Below are 20,749 nucleotides of genomic sequence, written 5' to 3' on the forward strand. Positions count from 1 at the left end.
TTCCCGTGGCTTGAGGACCTTATTCAAATCTTGCCCCCCACAGACCCTGGGTGTGAACTCCTGGTGTGGGTGGGGTGAATTTACATCTCCCATAACTTAAGTTATGGGAGGGCTGCAGGGAACTCCAGGATCCAAGGAGCAAGGCCTGGCTATTGGAACCAGATACAAGGGAGGGGACTTGCCTTTGGCCACACAGTGACTCATGGAGGCTACCTTCATATAGGGCCACACACTGGAAAATCGGGGTGATATGTCTCTCTTGGTTTGGAGGCCACAGTGAAACCCAGGTCTGCTTTCTGCTGCTGCCATAAACACCATGGAAAGGGTTAATTTTCATTTGCACCATGCAGTATATCATGAAGGGATTCCCAAGGCAGGAATGTGGAGGCAGAAACTGAAGCAAAGCCTGCAATGACATGCTGCTTACTGGCTTGTTCCTCATGATTTCCTCAGTTGATTTGCTTATAGAACTCATGACCGCCTGCCCAAGGATGGCACTGTCCTCAGTGGGCTGGATCTTCCCAAATTCATCATTAACCAATAAAATGCCCCCCACAGACTTTCCTATAGGGCATCTGATGTAGGCATTTTCCCAATTGAAGTTTCCTCTTCCCAAATGACCTTAGTTTCTGTCAAGTTGACAGAAAAAAAAAAAAAAAAAGAAAGAAAAGAAAAGAAAAAAACTAAGCAGTACACTAGGTTAGGGAAGCCACAAAACGACAACAAAAAACCTGCCATAGCACTTAGATCAGACCCCAAGAAGCCCCATGTCTTCCCAAGCTAGACAAGCTACAAAGAGAAACCTTCCTACATCTTCTGCCTCCGAGGGTCCTACCTCCAATTCTTTCTTCCTGTCCCCTCTGGTGAAGAGCGTATCCTACTCCACCCAATGGCTTAGCATATCCTAGTTACACCTCCAGCAACATGATATGATGCTCTTGCACCAAACACAAGACTTAGTTTATACAGAGCTAAGTATGAGTGACTGTGACTAATAAGACCCCAAGGGACATGTTCCACTGTGGCTGTGGTTACAATAACCTTTGCAGTCACAGAACAAAGAACAACAGGAAGTCAAGGCATTTATCAGATACATTGGTGGGATGACCAGGTAGGTAGGTAACAGTTAAGTGGGGAATCTCTGCTATAGGCCTCAGATGCTGTCTGATGATATTTTGGCATTTAGGTTTGTGGAAGCTTGAGGTTTGCTGAGGATACAGGCTAAAGGTTTTTGCCTGGTAGATGGATGTTAGATCAGACAGTGGCAGTGGGTAATAAATGGGTGCTGAAGACAGATAATTTAGCTATGGATCTGTAACATTTCAACTTCCATAACTAGGACATTCTAATGAGTCAGTCATCTGCAGACCTTTCATCAGAGGTAAACATCAGTTCACATCTGCAAAGACCGAACTTCTGTAGAAGGTCGTGTGCACAGTACCAGGAATTAGGGGTTGTATCTTTTGAGATACACTTTCTGTTGGAGTCACACCATAACCATGCTGGCTCCGGTGGTATGTTAGGAGGAGCTTGGCTCACCTCCTGTCCAGGTTATCCACCAGCGGTAGAGAATAAGCTCTCTCATAACATATACCCCATCCCCTCCTTCTCAGTCCCCTATGTGTACAGGTTCTGAAGTGCTACCATGCAGGCACCTCAAAGCAGGGCACACGGGACAGCCATGTAGACTTGTGAAGCATGGGGAAGTGGTATGTAGAGAACTGTTCCAAGTCAGACAGGATCTCTGCCTACAGTGGAGCCAAGGGAGGTCCTTCCAGTATGTTCTTCCTCCCTGGATGGACACCTGTTTTCAGGAGCCAAGACATGGTGAGGACAGGGCCACAGTGTGCTGTAGAGGTTAGTGGCAGTCATCAAAGAAACATAGGGGATCTGTAGAGAGCCCAGCTGCATACCACAGGCTAGTCCACTCAGGTCTATGAAGTGAAGGGTGGGGTTGAGTGGCCTAGCCTGGCTGGCTGGATGGGAGAGGACCTGAGGCCAGCCAGGGTAAAGGATGCTGCAGGCAGCCTCTTTGCCTCTATTTAGCGAGGCGGGAGCTTGGAGGGAAAGAACCTGGCAGGATCTTTCTCTCCCTGCTTCCTCCTGTTGTTCCCATTGCCCTCTTCATCTGACACCCTCCACAGGCTTTCCTTCCTGGATTTTCTTTCTGCCTTCGGTTCCTGCTTCCCTTTTCTAGCCATCATCTCTGCTTCCCTATCCTGGACTTCCAGTTCCATCTAGGTCCCTCCTCTTCTCCACTCTGTTCCCCCAGCCTCCTTACATCTGAGATAGGTCATCTGCCTTCTCACCTAACTACCCAGGCAAAAACCTGGGCCCTTGTCTGGAGCAGTCTGGGGTGTGGTTCCCATGGGTTGGGAAAATGAATTCCCTACTGTCTTTGGAGGTTTCCAGGAGACCCCCTACAAAAGCCTCTGGAGCGCCGTGACGAGTGTGTTGGAATCCAGATGCCCAAAGTTCGGTAAGTGTGGGAAACAGAGGCAGGGAGGTGGGTTTGCTGTGTCCCCATTCCCAGTGGAGAATGAGCCACTGAGAGGAATGTGGCAGAGCCCAGGTGGGGCCAGCAGATGGACAGCTACCTCACATGCCAGCTGGGATGGCGCTTCCTTATCAAGAGGGGAAGAGGGTGGCTATTCCATCCTGTAGGTTCACCACATGTTTCACAGAAAAGCCGCCATGCAGACGGCCCAGAGCTCCTGCCCCGGAAGCCCCCCAGATACTGGGGATAGCTGGGAGCCAGTCCTATGCAGGGGAGAGGTCAACTTCGGAGGGTCTGGGAAGAAGCGAGGCAAGGTAGGGGCAACTCACACCTGGGTGAAATCCACCGTACCTGGAATCCCCAAGTCTTACTTTCTTCTTAAAGCCCCGTACTGGGGCCTACTCACCCTGCATCCACTCCTTATGAACTGAGTGCAGAGACTGTGACCAGATGGGCAAACGTAGAGAGTTGCTTCTGGCCCTGGTGATAATGAGAACTTTGAGGTTCAGAACTCCTACCTCACTCTCCACTGAGGGGGGGGGATATATCACAACGGCCATACCACACAGAAGCCTTGCCCAGAGGAGGGAAGGTCTAAAGCCAGCCCTCCTGTGGCCCGCCCTGTCCCATAAGCCCAGCTTCCTCCCCCATGATCAGAATCCCACAGCCCAGTGCTTTCTACCACCTGGAACCCACCAGCCCCTTACTCTGCAGTTTGTGAAGGTGCCAAGCAATGTGCCCCCGTCTGTGCTCTTTGAACTCCTGCTCACCGAGTGGCACCTACCAGCCCCCAACCTGGTGGTGTCCCTGGTGGGTGAAGAACGGCCCTTTGCTATGAAGTCCTGGCTTCGGGATGTCCTACGCAAGGGGCTGGTGAAAGCAGCTCAGAGCACAGGTAAGGTTCCCCCCTGCCCTCAGTGGGTGAGGGCTGCCCACATCCCTTTACAACCAAGACAGTCCACCACAGACACACCCACAGGCCACACTGATCTAAGCTAAGATTCTCTTCCCAGGTGATTCTGCGTTGTGTTGACGTGACGGTTAAGACCAAGCAGTACAGGGGTCAGACAGATGCATTACAACAGTAAGAGCATGTGCTGCTCTTGTAGGGAACTGAGTTCTGTTCCCAGGACCCATGTTAGGCAGCTTGAAACTGCCTGTAATTCCAGCTCCAGGGAGAATCACCACCTCTGGTCTCCTCGGGCGGCCTCACTCATATGCATATCCGGACATACACTGACATAATTTTTAAAAAGAAACTAAAACTGACCAACATAGTGAGACCACTCAACAGCTAAAGACCCAAACCCAATCTCTAGCACTCATGCTGAAAGTTAGGCATGAGGGCCTGTGCTGGTAGCCCTAATGCTAGGGGGAACAGACAAGTCCCTGTAGCTTATGCAAGTGGTCTGCCAGGCTTGCCCAATCAGTGAGCTCCAGGTTCATCAGAGACCATCTTCCATAGATAGGGAAGTGGCACCTCTGGTCTCCACAGACACCTGTCCCCTGACACAGGTGTCCTGCATACACAGACAATAGGGTTGCAGGTTCCAAGGCTTTCTCACTGCAGAAGCGGTTATAATTAAGGAACGGTTTGCAGTCAGATGCAGGTGGGAACTTTGTCATTCAGATTCTTGCCCAGACCAGGCTGCAGGGTGTCATCTAGGACAAATCTCGGAAAAGGTCACTGTCTGCCACACATATATCCTTCCTGAGCCTTAATATTTCCACCAACCTCAAAGTGTTCCCTGTAGCTGGGCATGGTGATTCATACTGAATCTCCAGTACATGGAACACATGGGGTTGCTTGTGTTGCAGAATTACCTGCATTGTAGAAGCCTGACTGGAGGAAAGAAAAAAAAATTATCTCTCACTATGGTCAGCCAGCTATGAGGAGTCCAGGACCCTTCTCTTCCCCTCCCATAGGAGCCTGGATCCTGACCAGTGCCCTCCATGTGGACCTGGCCCGTCATGTCGGACAGGCTGTACGTGATCACTCTCTGGCTAGCACATCCACCAAGGTCCGTGTGGTGGCCATCGGAATGGCCTCTCTGGACCGAATCCTTCACCGTCAACTTCTGGACGGTGTCCAGGTTAGTGACAGGTTCACGGGACCACAGCTGATAGGGTTTAGTGAGCATGGGTGGGTAGAGGAAGCTGTAGATAGGCTGAAGAACTCTGCCACTCCCAGAGGACCTGAAAATATTGAGAGGTGGGAGCCAAGGATGGGCCGCAGAGGGAAGACATGGGTTCAACGGAGCCCAGCACTTCCCACCAGGTGGCAGCACCTCTCAGAATAAGGGTGGAACCTGCTGTACTCCCTGCAGAAAGCCAGGCCGATAAAACTCTGGGTCCAGCCTGGCTGGATGGCTGTCTTCAAATCCCAGAAAACCCCGGCCAGGTGGCTTCTGCTCTCTGGTATTCATGCACATCCCCCACCCTGTGGACTGTGTAAGGCATAACCAATGAGAAGCCCAGGAGGCCCCACTGAGATGAAGTCTGGACCCCAGCCCAGAACAGTCTAGAAGGTGGAGCTTGCACGGCCCTGGCCATGGTCCACTCATTCCAGGGAGGCCCCTGGCCCAGCAGTCCAACCTCCCTTTGCCTGAGGGGTGGGGACTCTGAGGCCTTGCTGAAGCCTCACCCAGGGCCCCAGCATGGCGTGCTCAGCACAGCAAAGCCCAGCCCAAGCTGCTCCTGAGGCCTCTGCCTCCCCATGTCTCCTCGGCACAGGAAGATACTCCCGTCCACTACCCAGCAGATGAGGGCAGCATCCAGGGACCCCTCTGCCCCCTGGACAGCAATCTTTCCCACTTCGTCCTGGTGGAGCCAGGTGCCCTTGGGAGTGGGAACGACGGGCTGGCAGAGCTACAGTTGAGCCTGGAAAAGCACATCTCTCAGCAGAGGACAGGTTATGGGGGTAAGCCTTGCTCTAGCTGCCCAGAGCAGCATCTTGGGGTGTAGACACAGAGATGTGGCACACACCAATAAGAACTTCGTGGAGAGAGTGGGGAAAGAAAGGCCTTACAGGAAAGGCAGGGGTAGGGTTGGGGTTGGGGAAGGTGTCCTGCATGCCTGAGCATACAAGGCCTGGGAAGAAAGGATATCGGTGTGGGATGGGAGAGTGACATAGCTAGGAAGTATGGCCCTGGCTACACAGCCACCTCCTGGCCAGACTACAGGGCAGTTACCACTGTTTTAAACGGTACTTATTCTGGCTACAGACTCTGCTAGCCAATAGTCTTCCCAGAGGTGCAGTCTCCTCCACTGCCACCAGGGAGCAGATTTGCCTGAGGGAATGGGCAAATCTGTGGCTAATGGAGGGTGTGAAAGAGAGATAGACTAGGAAACGTTAAAGGACAAACAATGTTTATAAGCTATTATATTATTGCTTAGAAAGTGTGTGGATGGCATATTAATAAACAACAATATTTTTTGGTAAAGCCAGTACACTTTAGCAGTACAAACAGATCGGTGTCTGATACCACAAAGGCCTCCATAGAACCACAGCAGACTGGGGCTGCTCCCACCAGCTCCAGACCCTTTGTTGGCCCAGTGTGTCTCTTACAATGCAGAGCAACTCTGTCCTATGCTGCGTGACTACCTGGCCTCAGTGTATCTGCCCGTGGGATGTGGCAGGTATAACCAGGTTTCATGTCTTTCAAGTTACTTGTGTTTAACATGTCGTATGCCAGCTCTGGACAGCACAGATATAAGGTTGAAGCCTTGGGCCCGTGGCTCAGGAGTTTGATACACTGTCTGGGTTCACCTTTGGAGGAAAAAGTCACCATGGGCTGGGGATGTAGCTCGGTTAGTAGAGTGCTTGCCTTTTGTGCACAAAGTTCTGGGCTTAATCCCCAACATAGAATAAACCAGGCACTATGGCACTTGCTTGTAATTCTAGCACTTTTGATACAAGCAGAAGATCATCATTCTGAACTATGTTTCACAATCAAGACCAGGCCGGGCTTTAACAGACCCTGAGTTTAAAAAAGAAGAAGAAGAAGAAGGTAGGCAGGCAGGAAGGCAGGCAGGCAGGAAGAAAGGAAGGAAGGAAGGAAGGAAGGAAGGAAGGAAGGAAGGAAGGAAGGAAGGAACCTAGCTTATGTCAGGCCAGGTCAGGTCAGGCCAGAGTGTACAGAAACATGGTACCTGGGGATGTCTGAAGTTGGGAGTGGTCCTGAATTCTCACTTTCTGAGCATCAAATGACCTCACGGCTGCTCTGCCCACAGGCACCAGCAGCATCCAGATACCTGTCCTTTGCCTTCTAGTCAATGGTGACCCCAGTACTCTAGAGGTAAGGGTCAGGGGAAAAAGAAGACCCTGGCTGGAGCCCTGAAGGATATGGTGGTTTCACTGGGCACCTACAGGGTGGTGTGGAGGGTTGAGGCACCTCCTAAGCATTTATCTGGGTGTCACCTTCTCTGCCTCCCCAGAGGATTTCCAGGGCTGTGGAGCAGGCATGCCCATGGCTGATCCTGGCAGGTTCTGGGGGCATTGCTGATATACTTGCTGCCTTGGTGAGCCAGCCTCATCTCCTGGTGCCCCAGGTGGCTGAGAAGCAGTTCAAAGAGAAATTCCCCAGCGAGCATTTCTCTTGGGAAGCCATTATACACTGGACAGAGCTGGTGCGTGCTGCTGGGGTCACTATGGTCATCTGCTACCCTCCCAGCCTCCCCTGGGTGGGGCTGCTCTTCCTGAAAGTCCTGCACGCCTAGCCTATGCCCTCTCTTCCTATATACCTCGGAATTATCCAGGTCCTTGTGTAGCAGAGAGCCCAGACAGCTAACCTGGTCAGTCTGTGGGTAGTCCTGAGCTAGGTTTGTGGGTTAGTGGGGGCAAAGTGGTCCATCTGAGAACCCTTCTAGGACATATTCAGACCCCAAGCCTTTTTCCTGGTCCTAGCTACAGAACATTGCTGCACATCCCCACCTGCTCACAGTGTACGACTTTGAGCAGGAGGGTTCTGAGGACCTGGACACCGTCATTCTCAAGGCACTTGTGAAAGGTGAGCCAAGTAGACCTGCCCTCAGAGGCTGCAGGACTTAGTGTCCACTGTGGAGACCTGTCAGTCCTTCCTAGGTAGGAAAGATGACTCAAATTCATGAAGCATTTCTGAAGCGTTCAGTTCAGTAGCTTATAATCTAGCCTCAGGGCATTGCCTCCATCTCCAGTTCTGGAATTTTTCTATTACTCCCTCACACACACACACACACACACACAAACACCCACACTCCAATAGTCTTAGCAATAACTTCACCTTGTCTCCAGACCCTAATTCCCTACTTTGTGTCTAAGAATGTGGATTTTGGCGCCATTTTACCTGAATGGCATTACAGTCTGTGTTATTTGTACCCAGCTTCCTTCTTGAAGCAAATGCCCACAGCCCTGTGCCCATGGCAATCTGTGCCCAGAAGTTCTTCCTTTCTATGGCTGAGTTCTAATGTTTACTGTGTAGCTGTTCCGTGGGTCTGTCCACGCAGCCTCTGATGGATATGTTGGATTAACCCCAGGCTTGTCCATGTAGCAGGGCAGACCTGGAGCACAGGCTGGAAGCTGGGAGAGGTGGTGCTGGGGAAGGGATGGGGACATACCTGAGGAGCGGACCACTCTAAGGGGGCCCAGGGATGTTGCTCACTTCATAAAATGTTTACATACAATATACAAAGACCTGGGTTCAATGTCAGCACCACATAAACCAGATATGGTCGCTTCTACCTGGTAGACAGGAGGACTGGCTGCTCAAGCTGATAAATAGCAAGCTGGCTACATAGCAAACTCACAGTCAGCCCAGACTACAAAGGGGCAACACTGAAGCTAGATAGTGAGGCCCAAGAAGACACGCACAGGACCACATGTGGTTTTCGGTGATTCACACTACCATGGAGGCAAAAAGCCCTCTTAACTTCAGGGCTTGCGGGTAACTGTGGCCTCCAGTGAAAGTGTCAGGCATCCCCATGGAAGAAGTATGTTTGCACGAGAATGTACATCCCTGCCCTGTTCTTGGGCAAGAAGATGCTTGTCAAAGCACTACATTACTGAGAGCATCCTTCTGCCTCACCAGACCATGTCCAGGGGAGTTCTGGGGTGTTGCCTCTGAATGCTCGGTCCTATGTTTCTTGCTGCTGTTTAGAGGCAGCTGCCAACCCCCATCAAGTCACAGAGTTCTAGTCCCTTCCCTCCAGCTCTGTGGGACTCACCTCCACCCACAGCCTGCAAGAGCCACAGCCGAGAAGCCCAAGACTACCTAGATGAGCTCAAGTTAGCAGTGGCCTGGGATCGCGTGGACATTGCCAAGAGTGAAATCTTCAATGGGGACGTGGAATGGAAGGTGCTCTCTCCCCTACACCCTCCGCCCGCCTGACTTGGGAATACCAGGCAGGGAATACACTAAGTCCGAAGTAGTGGGATTTCAGGAATGCCTAGAACAAAGTCACAGGTTCTGGCTGCCTGTCGCCACACTTTCACTCACGTTGGGCTGTGTACCTTTTCCAGACCGCTCTCCAGCCTCCTTGTGGAGCACCTGCTCTGGCAGAAGGGGTGTCATCTGGGCTCATTCTGTCTCAGATATTGCCATGGAGGGGGTCAAGACAATGGATGCTGGAGAGCACTCAAAGTCCCAACTGGGGCAGAGGGAGTCTTGACATTCCTAATGTCAACTCACCAGACCTTTCCAACCTCACCCCCCCCCCCCAGCACCTGAGGCCAGCATGCTTTCTGACCCACGTCTGCCCCAGTTTCAGGGGACATGCTGGGGGTGTCCAGGAGAGGATGTTCACCTTCTCTCCCTTCCTTTTGCTGTCCTGGTCTCCTCTACTGGGTGAATCCAGTCCTGTGACTTGGAAGAGGTGATGACAGATGCCCTAGTGAGCAACAAGCCTGACTTCGTACGCCTCTTTGTGGACAGTGGTGCTGACATGGCCGAGTTCTTGACCTACGGGCGGCTTCAGCAGCTTTACCACTCTGTGTCCCCCAAGAGCCTCCTCTTTGAACTGCTGGAACGTAAGCATGAGGAGGGTCGGCTGACACTGGCTGGCCTGGGTGCCCAGCAGGCCCGGGAGCTGCCCATTGGCCTGCCTGCCTTCTCACTCCATGAGGTCTCCCGAGTACTCAAAGATTTCCTGCATGATGCGTGCCGTGGTTTCTACCAGGACGGGCGAAGGATGGAGGTATGTAGAGCCAGGTTGGGCCAGGGTGTGCTGGAAAGGCTGGATGTTGATATCCTGATCTGCAGGAGAGAGGGCCACCCAAGCGGCCTGCAGGCCAGAAATGGCTACCAGACCTCAGTCGGAAGAGTGAAGACCCTTGGAGGGACCTGTTCCTTTGGGCTGTACTACAGAACCGTTATGAGATGGCTACATACTTCTGGGCCATGGTGAGCAGCCACCTCAGTCCATGGCTCCCATGGACATCTCAAGAGGCAGACTGGGATATGTGAGGGTGGCTGGGCCACTTCCTAGAACCCTGTTTCTCCATCTTCCAGGGCCGGGAGGGTGTGGCTGCTGCTCTGGCTGCCTGCAAGATCATAAAGGAAATGTCCCACCTGGAGAAAGAGGCAGAGGTGGCCCGCACCATGCGTGAGGCTAAGTATGAGCAGCTGGCCTTGGGTGAGTCACAGGCAGAGGGCCTCTGCCTCTGGTCCCCTGCAGATTTCTCAGATAGCCGTGTGGCCCAGGGTAACCCCCATGGCCTCCTGTGTAGACCAGAACACAGCATTTCCTCCTTGGGATGGAAATTGGTCAGGAAGTACTGACCAGGAGGTGGAGGCCCTCACAATCCTGAGGAGGAAGGGGAAGAGCCAGGGAAGGTCAGAGGTTGGGAAGGGCCCTGAGGTCAAGTGGAGTTTCTCAGAGGCCTTGGAGCATTGGAAGCCTGGCTAAACCCTAGGAAGTGGACTCAGGACATGCACTGCAGAGGACTGGGGTGGGGGTTCCCCAGGGACCAGACATCAGCACTTCATCCCAGCAGCTGGCTTTGTGTACAGATCTTTTCTCAGAGTGCTACAGTAACAGTGAGGACCGTGCCTTTGCCCTGCTGGTGCGCAGGAACCACAGCTGGAGTAGGACCACTTGCCTGCACCTGGCCACTGAAGCCGATGCCAAGGCCTTCTTTGCCCATGATGGTGTGCAAGTAAGTGGCTGATCAGCCTAAGGATGGCCAGGGGGCAAGGAGGATTGGAGGGCCCAGGCTACCCACACAGGACACTGAGGTACCTCCATTAATGTCCCAGCCTGAAGCTTTGAGTCCATGTCCAAGCTACATAGGGGAGGGACCAGGAGAGTGGCCAGTTTCAGCTTCCTCTATCAAGGATGCTTTCCTAGCTTGGTTCTTGGGCCCAGAAAACCTGTTCTTAGTTTGTCTATACCCCAATCCATAATTCTGTTATTAGAAGGCTACAACCAGGAAGGAGGTATGGCTCATTTAATAGTGTGTCCAGCATGCTTGAAGACCTAGGTTCAATCCCCAGCACTCAATAAGCCAGGCGTAGTGACACGTGCCAACAATCTTTTCACTATGGAGGTAGAGACAGAAGGCTTGGGAGTTCCAGGCCGTCTTCGGGTATGTAGTTGATAGTAATAGTTATCCTGGGTTATAGGAGACTTCCTCAAAGTAAAAAGAAAAGGCAGGCAGGCTTCAAGGCAACCAAACATACGCTCCTATAGAGTCTGCCCCTTTGCCAGAGCAGGTGCTCCAGGAGGGGGCTTGAGAGAGGTCTGGAAAGGGTATCTCAGGCACATGGCCCTACATGAGGTAGTATGGTGGTAGGCAGCCAGAACATGTGACTTTGTTCTAGGCATTCCTGACCAAGATCTGGTGGGGAGACATGGCAACAGGCACACCCATCTTACGGCTTCTGGGAGCCTTCACCTGTCCAGCCCTCATTTACACAAACCTCATCTCCTTCAGGTAGGTTGATGTAGGCAACCAGCAGGTCCAGTCTCAGTGCTCTCATACCTCATAGCCTCATGTCCATCTGGCTATGTGAGCCCCCACCCCCAACTTCTCTGTGGGCTCAGTACTTTCTTCTGTCTACATGCTTGGGATATTCTCTGTGTTGCAGTGAGGATGCCCCGCAGAGGATGGACCTGGAAGATCTGCAGGAGCCAGACAGCTTGGATATGGAAAAGAGCTTCCTATGCAGTCATGGCGGCCAGTAAGGGGTGGCAGGGGATGAAGGGGATAAAAGGGGCAGGAAGGATGCAATGAGTGCAGAAGAAGGGAAGGAGCTAGAAAAAGGCCTGGAAAGATAGAGGACAGAAAAAATGGAGGAGACTATGAGCTAGAAGGGACAGAGTGGGGCCAAGAAGGTAGGGGAGGGTGGGGTTAAGAGGAATGAAGAATGCTGGGAAGGATGAAGAGAGAATAAGGACTACCACTAGGCGGTGGCCAGCTGCTAGACACATGGTGGACAGAGTCATGCGCCCATAGAGTACTGTGGTTTGGTACCTCCTCACTATGGTGACCTCTGCATTCACACAGATTGGAGAAGCTAACAGAGGCACCAAGGGCTCCAGGCGATCTAGGCCCACAAGCTGCCTTCCTGCTCACACGGTGGAGGAAGTTCTGGGGCGCTCCTGTGACTGTGTTCCTGGGGAATGTGGTTATGTACTTCGCATTCCTCTTCCTGTTCACCTATGTCCTACTGGTGGATTTTAGGCCACCACCCCAGGGGCCATCTGGTTCTGAGATTACCCTCTACTTCTGGGTGTTCACACTGGTGTTGGAAGAAATCCGACAGGTCAGTCAGTGGCCAGTATGGCCTGCTCCTGGGCTCTGCAATTCAGGCTGTGTTGTATGTGCCTCAGGTGGGACCTGATCTGGGGAAGCCAGGACTTTTTTAATCTATAGAACAAAGCCACTGTGTAGCTTTTCAACCCACTCTGCTAAGTCCTGGTCCCAGTCCCTTATCCTAGTCATAGACTGAATCTTGATAGTTATCACAGTTTGACCCCTGATCCTGGTCACAAACTGAACTCCAGTCCTAGAGCCAACCTGAGCTGATTTCCTGAGCCCTGATCTCTGTTTCAGATTGATCATGATCATGGTTCCTTAGTCAGAGTCTGAGCCCTGACCTAAGTCACTGGCTAGGTCCAGACACTCAATGTGAATTGACCCTGAACCCTGATCTGAGTCACTGGTTAAGTCCAGATACTCAAAGTAAACTGACCCTGAGTTTTAGTCACAGACAGTCCTGACCCTAAGTTTAGATTGACCTCATTTTTTTTTCTTGGTCCCCAGACTTAACCCTAAAATCTCTTCAATTGATACCTCCAGTCCTAGCCATACAGTGGGTGCTAGTCATCAATTGATTCTGATTAACTTGGAAACTGAGCTCTGATCCATGCAGATTCCATCCTGGTCTCAGCAAGAGAGACCCAGTGCTCCAACCAGGCTTTCTCCCTCTGACAGGGATTCTTCACAGACGAGGACACACATCTGGTGAAGAAGTTCACTCTGTATGTGGAAGACAACTGGAACAAGTGTGACATGGTGGCCATCTTCCTGTTCATTGTTGGTGTTACCTGTAGGTCTGTAGCCCCACATGGACTGGTGATCAGGATTTCGGGGGCCTACTTAGCCCTCCGAAACCCTAGTGTGGTCCTGGGACCTGGTTTTTGGTCAGTTGACTGGCAAACTTTGTGTCTTGGGGAAAGCCTCTTGCCCTCCAACGGGCACCAGCAGCCTTACCCATCCTTGGTCTCTTTCTAGAATGGTGCCCTCAGTGTTTGAGGCTGGCCGGACCGTTTTGGCCATTGACTTCATGGTGTTCACACTTCGGCTCATCCACATCTTTGCTATTCACAAGCAGCTGGGTCCTAAGATCATCATCGTAGAACGGATGGTGGGTCTTTGGAACCCTGACCCTTGAGGGGAGTGAGGCACTGGGGACCCAACCCTGGATAGATGGGGAACCTAGATTCAGTGGACGGTGACCCTAAACCTGTGGTGAAGGGGTAAGTCCCTTGGGATCTCAACCCTGGATAGCTGCAGAGCCTAAAGGAACACTGACTCATAGATTGGAAGGGCGCTAAGCTTTGATTCTGGATGGGGATGAACTATCAACTGCATCCACTTAGAGGGGTGACCCTTATAACTCCAGCTTTAGGTAGATGACAGCCTATGAGACCCTAGCTTGGATGAGATGAACTTCCCAGAATCCTAACTTGGTTTAGGGGTGAGCTCTCTCAAATCTTGACCTTGGGTGGTGGTGAGCCCTGTGGTATCCCAACCCTGGGTAGCAGTGAGAATCCTGGGACCTCTGACCTTGGATAGGGGAAAGTACTGAAACCCCAACCAAGGTAATGGTGAGAACCCAAACACCCCAGGCCTGTGAGGGGATGACCCCCTGGACTCTAACCCTAGATTGAGGTGAAAACCCTGGAACTCCAACCCTAGGTGAGGGTAAACTCTCTGAACTCCACCCTGGGATAGAATGAGCCCCTCTGTGACCCCTGAGGGCAAATTCTCACCTAGGCCATCCATGCCCTGTGACCCTCCCTCTGCAGATGAAGGATGTCTTCTTTTTCCTCTTCTTCCTGAGTGTGTGGCTTGTGGCCTATGGTGTGACCACTCAGGCCCTGCTGCACCCCCACGATGGCCGTCTGGAGTGGATTTTCCGCCGTGTGCTCTACAGGCCTTACCTGCAGATCTTTGGGCAAATCCCTCTGGACGAAATTGATGGTTTGTGCTGAGCCAGGGAGGGTGGACTGATGGGCTGGTGGGCTCTAGAATATGTGCTCCTCCACTGGGACTTCTAAGTCATCAGGGACCTCCACTGGGACTTCTGGGTTACCAGGAACCTGGCTGAAAATGGCTGAGACAATGACATCCTAAGTCTAGGCCACAGGCCTTGCATACCTTCTAGGCTGAGATCCAGAGTAGGGCAAGACACACCCAACCATGGAGCCCCCAGCCTTTCCTTGGCTTGGAAATAGGCCATGGAGAACCTGAATATGCAAGGCTGGCTTTCTGCCTGGGGAGGTCAAGTGATGTAATGGGCCTCAACTAGTGTGTGTTACCTGTGGGTGTCAGTGATATGAGGTTTGTCTGTAATCACGAGTGTCTCCTCAAGCTAGGCCCTACACCTAGTTAGGGCTGATAGAGATTCTAGGGACTTCATGACAAGTGGATGCAGACCTTATTGCAGAGGTCTTATGGGTAGCAGAGGAAGAAAAACCCTGGAGCCACATTGGGAATCTAAGAGTACCTAAGGTGGCTGAGATTGGGCAAACAGAGGGGTTCAGCTTATTAGGCCAAAAAGAGGCCTAGAGAGTAGGGGATCAGGACAGAGGATCCATATGTCACTACTGGACATGTGCAGACTTAGAGATTCAGGCATTGGGGGAGGTGTTGGTGTTCTGGCTAGTGTCAAGGGACTTAGTGGTATCTAACCATGAAGCCATGCAGTTTGCATGGTCAGGAGAGACCTGACCCTAGCTATCCTGGGGGAAGCCATTAATGAGGCCAGGTCAGGAATTACAACACTTGATGAATATTTGTCAACAGATAATAGTGAGATTGGAGCAAGACAAGGCCTCCAGGGACAGAAGGGCTGGAAATTAACTTCTAATTGGGGTGTTCCCAAGCCATACCCTGGGCTGTTTTCTTCTCCCTCCCTACACTGTCTTTGTTGTTTGCTCAACCTGAGCCATCACTTTTCTAGGCCATTAGCTTAAGTAGATATTGCCTATTTCTCCCTTCCCCTGAGCCATTTGGCCTCATGGTCCCAGTCCCTGGGGTCAGGAAGAGGAAGGTGAATACCCCAGTTAGGGCAGCTCTGGGGTCTCAATTTAATAGTAACTACAAACCTTGTTTTTCTTCCACAGGTATTGGGGAACAAGTATCAGGGTGGTCCCTAGTCTAGGCATGGAGGCCACTGTAGGGTCAGCAGGACCATCATAGATGTGGCAGGCAGAGCAAGCCATGAATCAGCCTTGCTAGTCCCTGTATACTGTGTCAGCTGGGAGTGAACTGGTGTTCTCTAACATGCCTGTACTCAGAGGGAAACTGAGGCCTGGGTAGTTCTGGCCTAGTCTGCATGGTATAGAGACCTGGGAGGTCCTCACCTCTTCGTATCACATACATCCTCCTTTTCCCAGCAGGTTCTGGGCTTTAGGGCCAGATTTGTGTTCAGCCAGGCTAGGAAGGCCTTCTCAGGCTCCAGGAAGGATTTACAGCTTTTCAAAGGAGGACTTGGCTACCCCTCTGGGGCACCTAGGGAAGGGAAGAGAGCCAGAGAGACAGAACCCAGAACAGATTCATAGGCTGGAGGATGGGATGACTGCTAAGCAGCCTTAGAGGGGACAAGATATGATCTGCCACTCTCAGATAATTGAATGCACCCCTTCATAGAATACAGCACTTACAGTTGACATGGGTTGATTGGTCATAACTCACTGGAGCAACAAGGCAGGGTTTGTCCTAGAAAGGAAGACAAAGTCATAAGAATGCCAGTAAAAATGGGTAGACCTTGAAAGTCAAATATCCCAAAGTTGTGCCCCAAGCAGCCTCCTCTAGAGCATCACCCATAAGACAAAGAGCTGGAAGAACAGGAGCAATAACAACTCACTGAAATGTACAGGCGGTACACCTGCATGCACACATGCCCATATGCCCACACCTGCTTATACAGTTATACACCAGCACACAGCACGGAGAAAACGGGATGGAGGAAAGATGGCAACCTCAGCCTATGCTGCCCTGCAGGCTTGGACAGGGTGGGGCCCTGCAGTGGAGAAGAATAAATAAGGGGGATGGCAATTTGTAAGGCGGTGTGTTGTGACTCAGAGTACTTGGGGGCATGTCCAGTACTCCCATTATGGGCAGAGATACCTAGAAAGCTGAGGGTTCGATTCCATCTAGAAGCCCTTGGTGGGAAAGGCATAGGCAGGAGACCTTCCTGGAGTAGATGGAGTTGTTTCATGCAATGACAGACAGGAAAGGGTTCCATGACTTGTTCTCACTTCCTCACATGGACTTAGCTTGCCTCCATAGAATCCCAGCAAAGGAGGCAGATGATGAACAGTCCACCTGTTGGTTTGGTGCATCTAGGGCTGGCTTTTCACAATGGGACTTTTGGTGCTTAAACTAGCTAGCTCCATGTGCACTAGGCACCTGGCCACCTACCCAGCACCTGTACCCTGCCGGCCTCAGCTTGGAGTCACACTCACAATCTTAAGGTGTCTGTTTGCCTTGCAGAGGCCCGTGTGAACTGTTCTCTTCACCCTCAGCTGCTGGAAAGCTCGGCTTCCTGCCCTAATCTCTATGCCAACTGGCTGGTCATTCTCCTGCTGGTTACCTTCCTGCTCGTCACTAATGTGCTACTTATGAACCTTCTGATTGCCATGTTCAGGTACCCTCCTGCCTCCATTTCTGGCCACCTGCCCTCACTAATTTATGCTCCCTCTTAAGTAGGGATGGTCTCAGGGTGCTGACAGAGACAGGACCCATGTCCTAGTATTTTGCTGCTGTGTCCACTGGGCTGGACCTGCAGTAGAGAGCCAACACTCCAGGTATGGACACACTATGAGCCCACCCCTGCTGCCTGTTCTGTTAGGAAGGGTGAGCCTACAGGGTTGGAGCTGTGTAAACAGCCCCCACTGAGTAAGCTCTAAGCTCCGCTGAAGTATATGTCTGACCCCCTACTTTGATAAAATTGACTGAAAGCAATTTAGAAGAAGGGCTTATTTCATCTTATACTCCCAGATCACAGTCCATCACTGAGGGAAGTCAGGGCAGGAGCTCAAAGCAGGAACCACAGAGTCCTGTTTGCTAGCTTATTCAGGCTCATGTTTAGCCACACTTCTTACACAGCTCAAGACCTCTTGCACAGGGAATGGTGTGGCCCACAGTAGGTTGGGCCCTCCTACATCAATCTAACCCCCCACAAACATGCTCACAGGTCAGTATGATCTTGACAGTCCCTCTGTTGTAGTTCCCTTCTTAGGTGACTCTAGGCTGTGTCAAGTTGATAGCTAAAGCTAACTCTGTTAGCCTCCATCTTTCTGAAAGGGCTCCCAGCACAGCCCAGCTACCCACTGAATGCAATGGGAGATGACGTATAAGGAGTGGGAGATGAAGAGGAGAGATGGATGGAAAATGGGGTACATGGGCATGTGGGGTGGGACATAGATGTCAGGCTGAGATGGGGGTGCTTTCATGGTAGGAAGAGCAGCTTATAAGGCAAGGGTTTGACTATGTGTCCTGTAGCTACACATTCCAGGTGGTACAGGGTAATGCAGACATGTTCTGGAAGTTTCAACGCTACCATCTCATCGTTGAATACCATGGACGACCAGCTCTGGCCCCGCCCTTCATCCTGCTGAGCCACCTGAGCCTGGTGCTCAAGCACGTCTTCAGGAAGGAAGCCCAGCACAAACGGCAACACCTGGGTGAGGCCCCAGGCTGGATGCCACTGCTCCTGAGGGTCCCAACTGAACCAGGAGATCACAGAAGGGACTGGAGTTCCTGATCTAGGCCCTGTCCAGGTTAACCAAAGCTCCAGGTACAGACTAGACAGCCACAAGGCCAGTCTGTCTCCTTGCAGCCTGAAATCCCTGTGTGGGGATTATTTCTGTCATCTACCTTGTGCCCTGCCTGGTGGCATCTGCCCTTGGTCTTCCTTGCATCAGCCTGGGCCTGGGCTCTCCTTAGGGGCCCACACAGCTCTCCAAAGCTTGTGCTGTCTCCCACATTGCCAGAGAGAGACTTGCCTGACCCCTTGGACCAGAAGATCATCACCTGGGAAACGGTTCAAAAGGAGAACTTCCTGAGTACCATGGAGAAACGGAGGAGGGACAGCGAAGGGGAGGTGCTAAGGAAAACGGCACACAGGTGGGGCAGCCTGTGGGACCCCAGACAGCAGGCATATGAGGATCAGGCTGGCAGGCCATCATTCCTGTTCATAAGCTGCCCAAAGATATAGAAAGGGCCCTGCTGGGAGGCAGGTGAACTCATATAACAGAGCTGGGCGAATATCTAGCCTTTTTGGTAATGGGTGGGGTTTTCTGAACTGCTTTAAGGCTGGGTGAGACCATCTTAGTGCCAGTAATAGGACCTCAGAGCTAGGGAAACATGGCTGGATCACAAGAGCTAGCACTCTTGCTCCAGGAGAAGGATATATGTATGAGGGTTGAGAGCATAATCTCATAATTAGGCCTCTTTCTGAATGGGACTCTCTTGCTCCTCTCTCAAGTCTGAAGATCTACCCCCAGTCAGTGCTAGATGGTGGAGGGGCTGTTCCTGAACGCTTATAGGGATGGCCTGCTGTTTATCCTATTGCTTGGTGGTATACTCCAAGCAGGGACAGGATCTCAGTCTCTTGGAGGATACAGAAGTGTTTCATATCCATAAACCAGCCCCAGATAAAGACTGGAAGGACAGTAGAGCAGGAAGCAACAGCCACAGGGGTCCTGAGAAAGCAGTTAGGACAGGCAGGCTCCCTCTTGTGGAGTGTCATGGAAGTGTCACACTGCGGCTGGCTCTGCTTTCCAGAGTGGACTTGATTGCCAAATACATCGGGGGGCTGAAAGAGCAAGAAAAGAGGATCAAGTGTCTGGAATCACAGGCAAGCTAGCAACCCCCTATCCATTTTTTTTTTCTTCCTGGGGTGGGAACATTCCTTCTGGTTCTGTGGGAACTACCACAGCCCTGTACCAGCATCCTGATGAGTATAGGGTCCGGACTGAGTGAAAGGATTATGGGCAGGGCAGGCGAGACCTTAGAGCAGAGGCATTTGTTGGCCTATGCCTGTCCCTGCCACAATTTACTTTAGAGACCCATTGTTCTTCTAGAGCTGGTCCAACAAAACCTAAGTTCAGCACCACATCTGGTCACCATCCCTTATCATGAACTATAGTGGAACCTGGTCCAGAGTGTGGAGTCCCAGGGCAGCAGTAGCCCTGGCAGGAGGGCAATCACTTGGGAGGAAAGCAACTTTCCACCCCCCAGCACCCCTGCTTAAGTCCGAGTATCTCCCTTGGCTCTCTCCAGGCCAACTACTGTATGCTCCTCTTGTCCTCCATGACTGATACACTGGCTCCAGGAGGCACCTACTCAAGTAAGTGTGGGTTCAGGCCAGGGGATGGGATGGGTATGGGCTCCTCCCTTCAACCACCAGATTAGGGCAAGAACAAAGCTGTGGGCTGCATATCAGGTCCTGCTTCTCCACCTGACCTAGAGGTTCCACTGTTCCTGAGGCATACAGGTGCCCAGAGCAGAGCCTTAGTGTCCCGAGGCTCTGCCTAGCACCAGTCTTGCCAGCCTCACTACTTTCCATATTCTAACCCTTGCCTCACTCCTGCCCTGCCCCAGTTGGGGCTCTCCAGCTAAGGGTCCTTTCTTCCTTTCTTGTTCCTAGGCTCTCAGAACTGTGGTCGCAGGAGTCAGCCAGCCTCTGCTAGAGACAGGGAGTACCTAGAGGCTGGCTTGCCACCCTCAGACACCTGAAATGGAGAAACCATTTGCCCTAGAGCCCCAGACCTGACCAAAATCGAGCTTTTGGGTCACATCAGCCTTCCCCTACTCCCAGCATCCCTGAGACACGGTCTTTAAGACCTTGCCACAGACCACTTCTTGGACATCTCTTCCTATGAAACTCATGTCTTTGGCATCTATCTGGGAGTCCCAGAGGTATCCTCTCCAGCAGAGCAAGTTTTTTTCATGTCTTACCTAAAACTTTCACTGGCTTGGACTGGACAGCTGGAACTGTAAAATACCATATGCTTGGATGGGGCTACTTAGGTCTAGCCCCTGTCTTACCCTGAGTTCCTAAGAAGCCAATCTTGTAAACACTAGGTTTCTTTCTGTCCTCTAACCCACTCATCAGCCGACCAGCTTTTAGAGGACAAGACTTGGATCTACTCTAATCAGTTCCCATCTTTCAGCCCCCACAGCATCATTTGTGTGATCGTTCTGGCACAAACCCATGATACTGCTTAAGGGGACCCAATACTATTTGACTTTCTATAAAGCCTGTAGACCACCACCTCAACTCAGCTAAACTGGACCACAGGGGTGGCTAAACCAACATTTCAAACACCTGGGTTACATGGAGAGTTATTTGACCCAATGAATGGCATCTCTGTTCCTTCCATTGCTCCTCAAATTACATGACCACCCAGGTCCTTTTTAGGGTAACTCAGAGAATGGGGACTACAGAGGCTGGGGCAGACCTGGTGCTTAGCAGGCCAGGCAAACTTGGTCCAAGTCCCTGGCCGCCACATGAAAATACTCCTGCATTCTCCCTGCAT

The 20,749-nt window shown here is 51.8% G+C and overlaps 1 protein-coding gene across 1 annotated transcript; it reads left to right on the plus strand.

The window, feature by feature from the left end:
• Positions 1-2,694: 2,694 nt before the first annotated feature.
• On the plus strand, positions 2,695-19,946 carry TRPM5 (transient receptor potential cation channel subfamily M member 5; the record flags this gene model as incomplete). Its single annotated transcript, XM_080913325.1, has 24 exons — positions 2,695-2,811; positions 3,212-3,392; positions 4,424-4,590; positions 5,231-5,417; positions 6,731-6,795; positions 6,935-7,126; positions 7,404-7,506; positions 8,711-8,829; positions 9,329-9,667; positions 9,733-9,873; positions 9,982-10,105; positions 10,483-10,628; positions 11,293-11,405; positions 11,560-11,652; positions 11,979-12,237; positions 12,909-13,027; positions 13,209-13,341; positions 14,006-14,180; positions 16,698-16,851; positions 17,709-17,890; positions 18,200-18,332; positions 18,993-19,065; positions 19,491-19,557; positions 19,858-19,946. 24 exons carry the CDS (start codon positions 2,695-2,697, stop codon positions 19,944-19,946), a joined length of 3,471 nt encoding a protein of 1,156 aa, XP_080769451.1.
• Between the last annotated feature and the right edge of the window lie 803 nt (positions 19,947-20,749).

Source organism: Micromys minutus (genome assembly GCF_963924665.1).
Source record: "Micromys minutus genome assembly, chromosome: 2".
Taxonomy (NCBI): Eukaryota; Metazoa; Chordata; class Mammalia; order Rodentia; family Muridae; genus Micromys; species Micromys minutus.